Raw genomic sequence first — 14,795 nt, 5'->3', positions numbered from 1 at the left:
TATAAGATGCGATAAATATGGTCGTAAGGCGACGGTCTTTGCCTTGCCTGTTGAGTCAGTTGAAAAGTGCGTAAGCGGCTCGCGCACGCGCACTTCGCACTCCTCCCAAGAGCTCATGCGCGATATTTTACGCGGGAAATTAGTGTCATAATTTCAACAAAAACGCGGTAAATAATAATATTTAAATAAATAGACCCTTAAAAATATTATTATCTTTATTATTTATAATACGAGTGATTTTTTAAATTAATTTATAGAAACAGTTTTACTTTGTTTTTTTTTTAGTACACTATTGATTTAAAATTAAAAAAAAATGTTAAAAAATGAATCCGAAATTGTAATCATAAACGCATCGATGTCGCTTTTGTAATTTAAATTTTGTGAAATGTAAAAAGTATGGTGTTTCAGCAGACATGGCTCATTCAGCCATGTTCGCGCAGCTCCTCTCGCTGTTCGCCCTGGTGGTGGTCACACAGTCGCTTATCCTAGACGAAGGTATGTTAAATAATAATTAAATTAATATGAACGTCTAACTACGTACTTGGACATATTTTTTTATATGCGACTTGGTTTCCATTTGCAATTATGTTTTTAAGAAAAGATATTATAATGTTTTCATTTAAATTAGCTTGTTACTATGTTATTCGTAGGTATGTGTATCTATTTAGCAACAAGAGTAATTCAATGAACTCACATTATTTATAATATTACGATAAACTTTAAATGATAGCGATAATTAAGCAATTTTAGGTACTGATAGATACGCGAGTTACGTTTCTCCTTGACAATAATTACGAAAGCTTTTATCATGAACATTTGAACTTAAAAACATCATAGTTGATATCTCGCTATAAAATAGATCACTGACATTACAAGATTTTTATTGAAATAGGTCAAGGCACTATTAGAAATACACAATTACAATTTCAATTTAATAGCGAATATTTAAAATATTATGTTCACATAATTCGATAGAAATGGTAGTGGAACTTGCAGAAAATAAAATGCGCCCGCGCCAATGAACGGAAAAAAATGGTCTTTGATAAGGATACGTAACAAGTAATAAGTAATTTCGGAAGGCTGGACAGGGTTTCGTCAATCGAATCTTAAGCAAAGTTATTACAAATAATTTAGTAGACAAAATAAATAGATTTGAAAAACTTCACCGGCTTGTATATAATGAAGTAATAATGTATTGTGTTTCTATTTCTACATAAACAATGACGTGAATGGAGTAAACAAACAAAACGTATGCAATTACGTACGACAGACTTTCTATTGAATAATGCCTAATGCTCATACAAATATCTAATTGACAGAATAGTAAGAATGAGAAACTACGTACCGTACTGCATTTTCTTTGACCATTACCAAGAACTGCTGCCCTATATGCCGTTTGCATGAGATTTGTTATTTAGAGGAACCAATGTTTTATCCCAAATCTCTAACTTTATTGATCGTCCTTCATAAATATTTTTCACTAGCTGACCCGCGCAACTTCGCTTGCGTCACATAAGAGAGAATGGGTCAAAATTGTCCCCGTTTTTGTAACATTTTTCACCCGTACTCTGCTCCTATTGGTAGTAGCGTGATGATATATATATAGCCTATAACCTTCCTCGATAAATGGACTATCTAACACTGAAAGAATTTTTCAAATCGGACCAGTAGTTCCTGAGATTAGCGCGTTCAAACAAACAAACAAACAAACAAACAAACAAACAAACAAACAAACTCTTCAGCTTTATAATATTATAGTATATAGTATAGATAACTGATTTATTTTCAAGTAAGATAAAAAACATTTAAAACTCTAAACCAGCCTAACCAACTCATATTATAGAAGTTGAGATCCTGTGTAGGCTGGTAAAATGAAGTAGGTAGCAAATTACTTAGAATTAATCAGCCTAGAATCAGTAAATAAACACAATACGTGGGAGTTGGTAAATGAGATTATGCGCTTACGTCAATTAAGTTTGTCTTCGACTATAATAAATGGACAATAGCTATAATTTGATTGTTATTTTCTGCTACTGTTTCGTTTAAAATCGCTGATTACTCATGCGGAATATCTCTGATTGAAATGCCCTTTAGTTTGTCCCGTCTGCGCGACTCCAAAATGAAGAAATTGAATGAAAATAACCCGAGTTCACCCTCATTTTCAGAAAGCCGTCAGTCAAACTAAACATAAATTCCCATTAGAACGCAAAGATACTATTTACGGGCTCATTAGCAACACAAACGGAGAGAAATAGAATTTCTGGATGCACGTACGTAATTATTAGGAACGGAAGTGCAGGAATTCTGGTAGAATTGTGGAAGTTCATTGACTGAGTGTGCAAATTGGGTGTAGGAATTAGAATTGGATTACTGAGTTAACGAGAGTGCAGACGCAGAGATACGTCTTGCAAGCTGAACCGTCTGCACTTTATTTAGAAATGGAGAGGACGGGGTTTAGAAATCGAAGAATTCTTTGTTTTTTCACTAAACAGATTATTAGACTACTTTCCTTTTCCTATGTCGGAAGTGATTTTGCAAACATACAAATGTTAATATTGGACTAACACGTCAAAGAAACTAACTTACTTGTGCATGTCCGTACTGCGTGTAGTAATTACTTCGTTACCCTACAAACCTATGGCTAGTTTTACAAAGGCCCATTCGTTCCCAAAAATTCAAGCATTTCAAAATAGTAGGCATAAATATTCCGTGGATCCAGCAATCAGCTAAAACTGTGTGCGCTTATTAACTTGAAAGCCGGGCTCTTAGCGAGTGAATCCAAACAATAAACAGTAAGCAAAGTTGACGAGCTCTACTGAAGACAAACGCCATATTAATTCTCGTATTTAGCTAGTTGGGATTGTGTTTAGAAACTCTACATGTTTGGAATCTTAATCGCTAGTAATTTCAGCATTTTGATCACACTACAAAGTCTAGAATCTTATCTTAATTTTGTTTTCTCTGTAAGGGCAAAGACCCTAGTGTCTGGCTTTTCAGTGCCTTGGATGAACTGTAAATGAGTTATGATGATGCTCTCTGTTTTACACATCTACAGTAATATTAAGTTCTTAGTTACTATATAGTCAGGCAGGTACTTAGACCAAGGCTAGAAAACCTTTTATTTCAACAGTCCTTTCAGACACCCACTATTTCTGGAAGCAGGGTGGCATGCTGAGTAGCATGACCAATTAAAACACACACACAGTAGCCATCTATTAGACGCATAAATAGAAGAACTCTTGTTCTTAAAAAAGTCTTTGGCTCCCGATGACAACATAACTGTATGGCAAATGATATAATTAACATCATGGGCATCCTAGACGGCGTTTCTATCCCATTCATCAAGAGACTGAATGTCTCATACAAAAACTACGGAATGATTGTTACTTTGTAGCAATTGAATGACGGTTCCATAAGGACTTGTGAACATTACGCCATACCTTAATGTAATCTCTAAGGTTTTCTACATCCTGCGATTAAGTAAAACTGTATTTTCTTGATTCCGGTCCATCTAACACATAGGTGCTATCATACGGTACTGCAGGATAGTTTTACTCGAACGCGAGTAAAAATCAAATGTGAACTGCTTACAAACCAAAAATTTAAGGTGCCAGTTGCAAAGTACTTTGCTCGAAAGAGCCGGCTCTTCGAAAAAAACTCACGGCTTGATAAAAATGAGAATTTATACTGTGTACGAAGCATAAGAAATAGTTTAAGCCACATTACACTTACTCATCTAAGATACAAGATGCAGATATACGCACAGTACCCACTAGAGGTGACTAAAGTCAATAAACACAGGTACCCAATTTGCTCGGTCTTGTTGCAAGCGGTCTAGTAATCTATTTGTCACACCTAGTTACTGCAGTACGTTAGTGTCCTCGTGTTAGACGACAGGATTATATGAATTAACACGATTGAGACATCCAATTGAATATTAGAGGCAAATTAATATCTGTGTCTCGAGTGAAAAAGATTTGGTCTGATTTGGTCAAAAATTAGTTAAAAAATTAGATAGCACTTATATCCTACTTTCGCAATATTTTTAGTGTAAGTTTTACCTCTTTTGCACATTGCTATCTTTCTCATTTTGAAAGATAAACTATATTTCTTTCCACCAAACGATAGAGCATTTTTTTCTGTGCATTTTGGTATACTTATCTCATTTTCGAATCGGACTTATGTCATTTTTCAGTAGAGACACAGATATACGTCTATTAATAGTCGACTCTGAAGCTTTAATAATAGTTAATGAGTATATTAACGGCATCAAAATAATGGGTATTTTTAAAGTGTTAAGAGCTCACAGATGGTGGAATCTTACGTCATATTAAAATTGCGGTTTAGTCTTAAAGGCTATCTAAATTCTATGAATCAAATATATAGCTAGTTGTATTAAGCTAATATAACCACAATGTGGTCAAAATGCTGATCTAAATATCCAAATAAGAATATGAATAGAAAATAACGATGACACGATGCAGCGCTAAGTCATATTTTATAATTAAACTTTCTATAAAAATATGGCAACAGTCTTATAAGGCTACACTGGTTTCAAAGTATAAATCTTCTTTAATGAATGTGTACAGCAGAGAAGAGCTTTATACATTTGGGTCAAGGGACATATGGCAAGCCATATTTGGATATGGCTTTATACAATGTGCAAGCGCATCATGTTTACCGATTTATAAACAAGATTTTTGATGGCGTAATTCTGTTATGGTCTTGTGAATGAGTAAACAGTTTCTGGAATAAGTGGTTTGAGAAGGAAAATAGCTCGTATTAATGAAGGACATGACATTATTCCGAATGATGATATAATAAAGACAATTGTAAACAAAGTATTACAAAACTGAATTGAACCAAAGAACATAATTTTATATAGAAAAAATATACCTAGCTTTCTTCCGTTTTTTACACCAACAAACAAAATTTGCAGTATGGTTATTTATCTCGTGTACAGAAAGGAAAGGATATCACAAAATTCTTGGCAAAATTTAAGGCTCTACATGCCTACTGCGTGTAAAACAAGTGGGTAGATAGACAATCTTAAGTATCGTGTAGGTTTAGGATAAGTATTTTCGGCGCGTGACTATAACAAACAACAATTTCTACCTCCGAGTTTTATACAACCTAAATCTAAATCTTTTTGTGTCCCGACAACATGAAAAATAAATACGAATATTCTCAGAAATATTGACGTTCAAAAACATTCCGATATTAATAAAAGCATTAATTATTCGTGGAAAAGAAAATATCAGAAGTCGAAAGGTATTCAAAGTAACGGAATGATCGCGGAGATGACGAATTTGTGGGCTCTCTTTGCCTGAGGCCACTTAATGTAAAGCTTGTGACTTCAAAGGATATTGGGAACCTGATACTTAATGATTTTGAAATTAAGCTTGTGAAAACAAAAACATAAATAACGTTTGAAGGTGAGTCAAGGACGTGAGCACTGTTGATTTTAAGAAGTTACAAGATCCTTAGTATAGAATTAAGATAATACGATTCCTTGCTCAGAAATTGGATAAGCAAAAGGAAAAAGTTCAAGTTCGTATGTAAGACTGACCTTCAGATCTACCCCGTCGGATACCCAACAGTAATGAGTTAATGATGTGAGTAAAGGATGAAAAAGGTGTCCAAGAAAATGGTTTCGGGTTTCGGCAAAATCATTTAACTACTAAATAAACATTAGCTTTACAAACATTAGGCATGAACAAAGCAAGTACATTAATTTGTTCCATATTTGTTATTCAAAATTGTCCCACTTCTAGCCCATTTACATCGTAAATTTATATTAATAAAGCCCGCTTGAATTATAATGGAGGTTGAACGAGGAATTATGTATTTTCCCTCGCGCGTTCACGAAAAAAAATATTTTGTGATGGCGGTATTAACTTCCTTATTCCGGGGATTCGTCGTTCATGCTTGTAATATATCAGCGTAATTTTCTGTGTAAAATATTCCGTAGTCATATTTAGGAGTGATTGTGCTTGTTTCTTAGAGATAAGTGGCTTGAGGAAAATGCCTAAGCTTCTTAAATTGTCACATATTGCGATGTAGACAAAATTACAGCCATAAGTCGTGTTACTTAATAACCAACAACTAGATTCATATATTTTAAACTCTAGCGACTTGTACATATAATATTCTAATGCATTTGGTAATAAGGTACACTTACCTTTAATTTTCAATCGCGTTTATGACCATTACAATATTAGATTCATATATAACAAAATATGTTATGTAAACCTTTTTATAAATGAACACTCAGGTAACTCTAGCAATCTGTCTCATTTAGACCCTTGGTTTTCGTTTAATGTTGCCTAATTGTTGGCGGATGAAGGTCCATTCCCTGCATCCCTAAATGTAACAAATTAAAACCACAAAGCCGCTTCACAACGGTTAGTAGCTCACATCTGGTACCTACATTATAAATTAATCGGCCATGTTTTGTTTACGAAGCCACATGAAGTAGGACTAACGAAATATTAATAGTGTACTGTTCTGTGTGAACTATTATTTGATTAGGTTCACAGATGTCTGCTTTATTAATTAGACGTTGTTATTTATGGGACTAGGCTCCGTTTTTTATGTTCATCGTGTTCTAAAATTATTAGGGATTTTGCCACAATACTGATTATAATCTCAATTCTTGTTTGTGAACTCTAGTCTTGATAAAAACTATGCAACTATGTACCGATCAATACTGATTAAACGAATCCTAGCTTTCATTAGCTACGTAGATACTAAGTACCAAATTTAAATAGTTTTCAGTCACACGTGAGCAATACGTACTCATGTCTTGCTTTAATAAAGTACGTAAGAGATGAGTATTGTCACACAGCAATATTAAAAACGCACTCAAGTGTAAATCTCTCTACAGAATAGTTCAAGTATTACCTTGTACCTAAGTGAAATCTTATAAAAGTACTTCACGAAATGAGAAACGTGAGATTTCCTCGCAAGGATGGGATGTAAACACTTTGTTGGAGTATATTTATTAGGTACCTACCTATCTTATTTATATGCGTACCTTCGTAAGCCCTTTGCCAAAGATTTAATTTGGTTCCTAAAATCATGAACACTGGCTATATACATAGAATATTTTTCTTTAAAAGAAATATAATTTGAAAAAAGATGTTTTTAAAATTTCATTAACTTTTTCGTCTCAACTATGAACTACGAAAAGATTTTTTTTTTTCTAAAATATAGAATGTTGAACAGCCGGGCTCCAAAATGCAATTCCACTTCAGTTCAACATTTCGTACATCAAAATATATTTTTGGCAAAGGTAAGCGAACTTTGAATAGCTGTAGCAAGCAAGTTATTTCAGCAATTTTAAATTCGTAGCCGGAGTAAGTACAATTTGATAAGAAATACTTCCAACAGAGTATTTCTTGATGTATCCTTGATGCCCCCAACGAAGAATGACGATTAAATTACTGGTTGGGAAGGGAAATAAATTACTCTCTGCAAATTCAATATTTACAATAAAATAAAAGTTGCTGAGATATTCGGAATACTGTTTATTATGCTTGCATCGAAACTTTTTTTAAAGCGGTGTAATAAATAATATGATTATATCAGGCAATAGGTAAACATAAAAATCGTAAACGCGAAAAAAGAAAAGTACCTACTTGCAAGTGACAAGGAACTCTGGATGCAGAAAAGGGAAAAAAATATAATCGAGGACTATTTTTCATCGCCTTTAAGATTTGCGGCAACTTGAGTCAGTTGAGGTAAATTGTATGACTTAGTAATTGTGAGTGATTGTGATTCAATAATTCTGGAAGACGATGAGCTAACTTATCAGTGTTAAGTCACCAACTATAATATATTGATGACTTGATGCGGTCAATTGACCGCTATTTTCCTTGAAGTTGTGATTCTGAACCTTTGAGGTGGTCAATGTGGTCGTTGGGAACAATTGGTTGATCCACAGATAGATTGTTTCGGTTTCTATTATCAAACTGTGTCTGAGATGGCTATGTGTTCTAAACTTCTTGCTATAATCTAAAGTGTGAATTGCTTTTTAATACATGGATGTTGATACTTATACGCCTCTGCGTTACTCTCGCAGAAACAAGGTGCGAACGTGTTGTTCATTCAGTAATGCTCGCCGCTTGTGTAACTATTGTAACTGGACTATAAATAAACAAGAGATTTATTACGAGTATTGTGACTGTCCTCACCAAGCTATTACGTTTTCAAACACGAGTATCTTCATGATATCACAATGTTAAGGTGTCCATTAGTTCAGACTTATTAAGAAAACCGTTAATTGTAAAGACCCAATTTGCTTGGAACTGTGAAAACCAGGATCGTTAGTTGAGTTAGCGAGTTAAAATTAGTTAGTTTACACGTGAAGTGAAAGCATGTAGCAATGAATACCGTTATTTACAACCTGTATAGAATATTATCTTATAAGTAAATAAAGAAATTCATTAAATGACATTTAAAAAAAATTTATTTTCAATAGAGGCGTTAAGCAGCCAATCTGATTAAGGGCACAACGCCGATAATTATTGCTCTCTGCATATAACAGATCTTAAACACCCTATACCAACAGCAAAACAATCTTAAATGAAAATGCAAATGACCAAATAAGTAACACTAATAAAATGCAGCAGGTTGCAAGAGTGACCTCACCGTGTCTATGGCACGTTTATAACAAGTCACACCCACGGGTCCCACGGCACGCCGAGAATTGGGTCCCAATGTATATGATTTATCTTTGCCTACATAGTTATTGATGAGGTTTGTTACTTATTTGAAATGGTAGGACGTCAAATGTTATGGTATTTTAGACATATACATGAACATTGTTTTTAGTATCTGACCGAAATCATAGGAAGGTTGTTTAAGTGTATCTTATTCTATTGTTTTCCCTTTTCGTCTAGCTGCTATTCAAGTCATGATGAAGAACGGTTCGCGATGATTAAATTTGCTCTTACTGTATTATGTAATAACGTAATTCTTCTTCCTGAGATGCCATTCCAAATCCTTACTATTGAATGCTAAAAGACTCTGTAATATCTATTCTTGTGTATTCATTACACTGTCTTCCACATCTTCCACTCGCAAATATCTGAAAACAAATGAACGCGAGTTTATTTCCGTTCATCTATATGCTACGCTCATGTATTGAGCACTATAGATACATCTTATTAGTATCTTTATGTACATACATATGTCTATGTATCTTTTTTCTCAAGGAACACACGAAAACCTGTCTAGCATATTAAGGTTAAATGAAGTAGTAATATACCCTATTGAATATGACATCATAATCAAATTAGCCATTTTACACTGTACAGTGAGTGATCATGAATACAATGAACTATTACGAAATTGGAATGAAATCATCCGTGTAGTGTAGGCAGACAGTTATGACTGGTATTTAGACGATCTACACGAACATTTACGGGTTGCTCTTAATTACAATAGATAATTTTGCACCACACATTTTCTTTGTTTTCAATGCTTCTTCATATTTTCTTTCAAGCTTTCCAGGTAACCGTTCCGCGTTCCCCTTCATTTCTCAGAATTTTAATTAAGTTAAATTTCTTTCCTAATAATCCTACCTCGAGAAAATTGGGTAGAAAATTAAGATTAAAGAATGATTAGCTTTTTTTTGTTAGAAAATGAAACTTTTTCGTAATTACTTACGTATTCACTTCGTTTTTTACTTTCAGATTATTTCCATAATCTTTGCCGTTAAAAATACACTTTTGGGCCGAAACTCTCGATAAAATCTGTTATTATAATGCCTTTGGAACTTTGGTAGGAGGTATTTGAAAGGAGGCTTTTGAAATAAGCTTGTATTGAACAAAATATTTATTAATAAGGAAATCGTATCGCTGACACCGTTTGATTGAGCCCACGTTCCTTCTTGTTTATGAGATTGTTAAGATAATGTTGCGATATTTGAATAAACAGACAATTTTCTTTTGTGCTAATATTCTTTTTAAATTGTCGAAAACATCTTGAGATTAAAGTGGTTTCTTTGATAAGCTTATTTCCTAGATACTTGATATTCCTTAACGGAAATTGTTTCCTTGTGAATCCGTTTTATTCGCCCACTTCAGAATTAAATGGAAGCTAAGTCTCTATCAGAGGAAAGGACATAAAAGATACGATGAAATGGGAAATTTTGTATAAATCGACACCACGTTTGCGTCTCTTTTCCTCTTACTTATTTTCTACCTTGCCTTAAGAAACTCTTCTATAAACAGATTTTTCAATTCCAAACCTTTTATGTCCTGCTGCTATACCGGATCTGCTTGAAGGGAATATCATTAGTACTTTACCAATAAAAAAACGTGTCATTGTCAAACAGGCGGTATAAACAGCTGATTATGAATTCGGCAAGCCTCGTTACTGTATTAGGCAAGGACCGTCGCCCACGCGCGCCTTTGATAGCCCAATTTGTACACTCACTGTCCAGCTGCTGTCAATAACTATACGAGCTTTTGTTGGGCTCAGGCTTTGTATGATTCTGTTGAATTTTGTGCTATAATACCTTACAATCCCGATTTGTTGATGAAATTATACAAAAATAAATAATTTCCAGATTTGACTTGATGCCCGTGTCGGATAAAGTTATGTAAATCTGTTAATATAAGCTGATTTCGTGGATATATGGATCCATAATCTAGATTTTTTCCTTTAGACCCTAAATATAACCTTTATCGATAAGATATAAACTTTTTATTAGTCTGCTTATATTTTTGGTGAAATATTTTATCTTTAACGACAAATCGAATACGACAGTGTTCAGTTACCGATTTTCTACTAGATCCAATCCCACTACATAATTATTAATCCATCCAGGTAATAACTCACTTCGCCAAACAAACACTAGTAAATAACATTATCACAGGTATACATAATCATAAGTTACAATATCCAAACACAGTGATATACTAATTCGAACCGCAGATCATTAAACACTGGATACATACATGTACATTGTCTGTACACAACATTAACATAAATTATTGCGTTTGGTTATCACCGTGTAATCTTATTAGTGCATAGAAACAGTACTTACCTTACTATATAGTAAGTATATAGTAGTAAAAGTTTATTTAATAATAATCTATAAGATAAACTATCGCTAAAAGTACTCAGAAACCAGACCTACTCCCTGGTTTCTGAGCACGTTTAGCGATAGTTTATCTATTCAATAGCTTTTTTTGATTTAAGTTTCAACACTATTGAATAGATAAACTACCGCTAAATGTACCTCAGAAACCGGGGGTAGGTAAGTTTTCACACAACATTAATCTATCAATGTATGTCTTTTGCTTGTTCAGAGCATCTTTAAAAAACTAATTCATTCTGTTTGAAATGTTTCAATATTTCGTGATAATTAAAAGACGTTATTGTAGGACTCTTTGTCACTGACTGTTCTTCTAGCATAAAGACTTCTGTTGGGAAATAGTGTGTTAAGCTTGGTCGAAAGCTTAGTTGTCTACTGTAGTTACGCAGTAACTAAATTATGTGAAATTTTCGTTTCTCTCTAAGGTCAACAGCAGAAGGCTTTTTCTTACTTATAATTTATAAAATACATACTAGACTTATCCTGAACGTGCTGATGACAGCACTACTGCGAATATATTTTAAGCTTACATCCTGACCCTATCGCTTTTTTGAATATTTTAGCATTCATAAAAAAAAGTGTGGCCACAAAACCAGCGTCACACGGAAGCGTATAAACAATATCTATGACTGTGTACAGCCTACACAGAAAGTACATACATACATACTATCATGCTTATTTTAACCAAAGGTGTAGGACGAGGTGTATGAGATACACCAGCGTTTCGCCATTAACAATGTCAGTCTCATGTAATAGGGGGCAAACCTATTGCCATATACGGGGCACGTTACCAGATTCGGACAACTATCGAGTATAATGTAATATAAATTAGAAAGAGACGAAAAGCTCTTTGTCCGTCCTAGGAATCGGACCTGGGACCTCGTAGTAGTCAGCAGTCAGGATAGAGGCTGTTTACAGTACTACACAGAAAGTATTTGATATAAAGACGTAGGTATTAACATTGGGGTCAGGATCGCCAAGCTCGCTCACCAGGAAGGCCCTACATGGCAATGCGAGTTAACTTTTTATCTCGTACCGTTACGTCGTCTCCGTGATATCACTATGTCGCCATTACTAGCTGCGTACGGGTTTAACGTCAGCGGACAAAGTAGCGGAACATCACTAGTATCTATATAAATAAAAATAAATCACCTAAATGTATGTACGCGCATAACTTTTGAACAACTAAACCAAATTGGATAATTATTTTATTGCGTTTGTAACTGTCTGGACAAGGTTTGTATGGATGATCGATGGGATCAAAAATTTTAATGAGAATGGAATCAACGGGGTAAAATTGTACTATACCCAAACAAAGTCGGGACAGTCCGCTAGTTTGTAATAAAAGATCGATAAATGTTAGACAATACAGTAAAATTTTATATAGAATTTTATCGCTAGCGGATCTTATTAGGTGATAAAAAAGACAGTACCTGAACTTAAAGTCAAACCTGTGTATTTTTTCTAACCAATAATGTCTCAGTAATTATGTGAAGTATAAATTACTTATGAAATGTATACTTCACATAAATAAAAAATAGTACTTACTTGTACCAAACTTCTGTTGCTCCCAGACTACCGTAATAAATTGCTAACCAATTCACTAGGGAGAACCTTCGCTAAGTCAACGATATCATCATATCTAAAGGCACTTACTTACTGAAGACGCGGCACGTCTAGGCACAGGCACGTTCTTCTCATAACGCATACTTTATGGCCACAACATCCACTGGTATTCCACGTTGCGGGACATTTGTTATTTGTAGCAAATTCTTAGGAATAATTGAAGACTTATGTATTACGAAGTGCTTTTATTTATATGCTTAATGTTATATGTTTTGAAGGGTCAAAGGGAAGCTCTCGAACGATAAAGTTATGCGAATATGTAAAATAATTTTATTTCAGGTTAGAAAACCAATAGATAAATAGGTAACTTGAATACATATTTAAACTTAAAAGACAATTATACTATAATTTATATAATATACAATATATTTATATAAAAGAAAAACTACTATATTTAATCGAATGCAACAACAACTAATACAAGTACCAAGATCGGTCCCATAAAATTCATTCATCACAGGGCTGGGTACAGGGTACTTTTCGCGAGTGCTAGAATACTTGTATGTATCATAAATCATGGAAATTTATTTAAGGATTTTCTAAAGAGATCTAAAACACCCTTAACCTGCCAAGTGTCATTACGAGTACTTAGTATAATAGTATTCTGAAAGGTTTCAAAAAGAAAGCTTTAAAATTATAAACATGCACTTCAAATAATGAGAACATATCAAACATCGGGTAAATAACCTAGAGATGTATAAGACTGTATCACTTTCGATACACAAGAAAGTATTTTTATCATTAAAGTGATATGTTTCTTTAAAATACGAAGGGTAGAAAGGCGAGCTCAATATTAAATGTTCCATCAGCTTTGAGCACTGAAGGGTGAAGAGATCGGGTAAAGGACAAGCCAACTGTGGAACAGAAAGAAAATAATACATAACTATCTTAGAATATCTTAAGTTCTTTCGTTTGTGATATTGGCAATGAAAAGTGTTATTCAAATGCTTTAAAACAATTCTTTGAAGATTTGAACTTTTGTAATCCTTTTAAAATTTTGTTTTTTCTCTGATTTATGTTAAGATGGAAGAGTACAGATTTAACTTAATGTTAACTTTTCATAGAGTGCTGTTGTTTTCGCAAGCAATTCTATTCAGTACATAGGCTCTACGAAAATAAAAAAGCTTGTAGTGCGTAGTTTTAGTTAAATAATTTACACTACCTACTTAGTAGTGCTACCGTAATAAAATTTGTAAATGCAATTTCAAAGGACAGTGTGTAAATAAAATATTAGTTCCTGCTTGTACCAATCTTCACTGTTAGTGAATATACCTGTGTATATTGTAAATATTACGTCGGTAAATAAGTATTCAAATACATATTTCATTCATCAATTAGTTTACAAGCTATAACCAAATCCATCAATCGAATCTACTTGTTATTTGTCTGTTGCAATACAAGTAAAAAGACGTTGCACATCGCAATGAGTCAACCGTTGTGTCATACAGGTCTAGAATAACTTTACCGCTTCACACAGCTGGAGTTAGTTTGTTTACTTGTTTTACTTTACACTGTGTAGCGATTAGTGTACTGTTTAATGTAATACGTATGTTAACGTGTTAGAGTTGTTTGTTAATAGAACAATATAGGAATTTGAAGTTCATGAAGAGTTTGTAAATGTTTTAAATATATTTATTATGATTTCTTGTGGCTATTGTATGTAAAAAACTTTGAATGCTCCATACTAACATGTGTTTTGATTGATCAAATATGAGCATAATCAATGTGTTGACCGCGAAAGCTATTACGTGAATTTGTTCATCTTAAGGAATTTTAATCCCTCTAGTCGCCACTTCGAGTAAAACTCAATGCTCGTTTAAGTAAAAGGAATATAACGTTTTCTATAGGAATGATTACCATTCAATCTCATCATTTCATATTAAAAATACATACTTTACTCTGCAAATCGTCTTGAAAAAAAATCTCGTACTTATGTTAATTAAAATCAAAACAAGTTACTAAACGATAAAAATATAAATCGAAGCTCTTAGTTACTTAATTAACATGAAACATTTAGCAACAGTATTTGACATTTGACTGGGTTGACGAGCTCTTATCAAAC

The 14,795-nt window shown here is 33.6% G+C and overlaps 1 protein-coding gene across 2 annotated transcripts in view; it reads left to right on the top strand.

Annotated features, from left to right (window-relative positions):
- The first annotated feature begins 8 nt into the window (after nt 1–8).
- The window catches only part of Tsp (Thrombospondin), a 32,973-nt gene continuing 18,186 nt past the window's right edge, over nt 9–14,795 (top strand). Inside the window, exons 1-2 of one of the 2 annotated variants that reach the window (XM_076124806.1) lie at nt 9–167; nt 412–495. In XM_076124806.1, coding sequence (XP_075980921.1) covers nt 414–495 — 82 coding nt within the window. In that variant the 5' untranslated portion in view covers nt 9–167; nt 412–413. Of the gene's footprint in view, nt 168–408; nt 496–14,795 lie in introns of both variants that reach the window. The other variant, XM_076124807.1, reaches the window with a different exon arrangement.

Source organism: Anticarsia gemmatalis, chromosome 17 (assembly GCF_050436995.1).
Source record: "Anticarsia gemmatalis isolate Benzon Research Colony breed Stoneville strain chromosome 17, ilAntGemm2 primary, whole genome shotgun sequence".
NCBI lineage: Eukaryota > Metazoa > Arthropoda > Insecta > Lepidoptera > Erebidae > Anticarsia > Anticarsia gemmatalis.
This window is presented reverse-complemented; position numbering and strand designations above follow the sequence as displayed.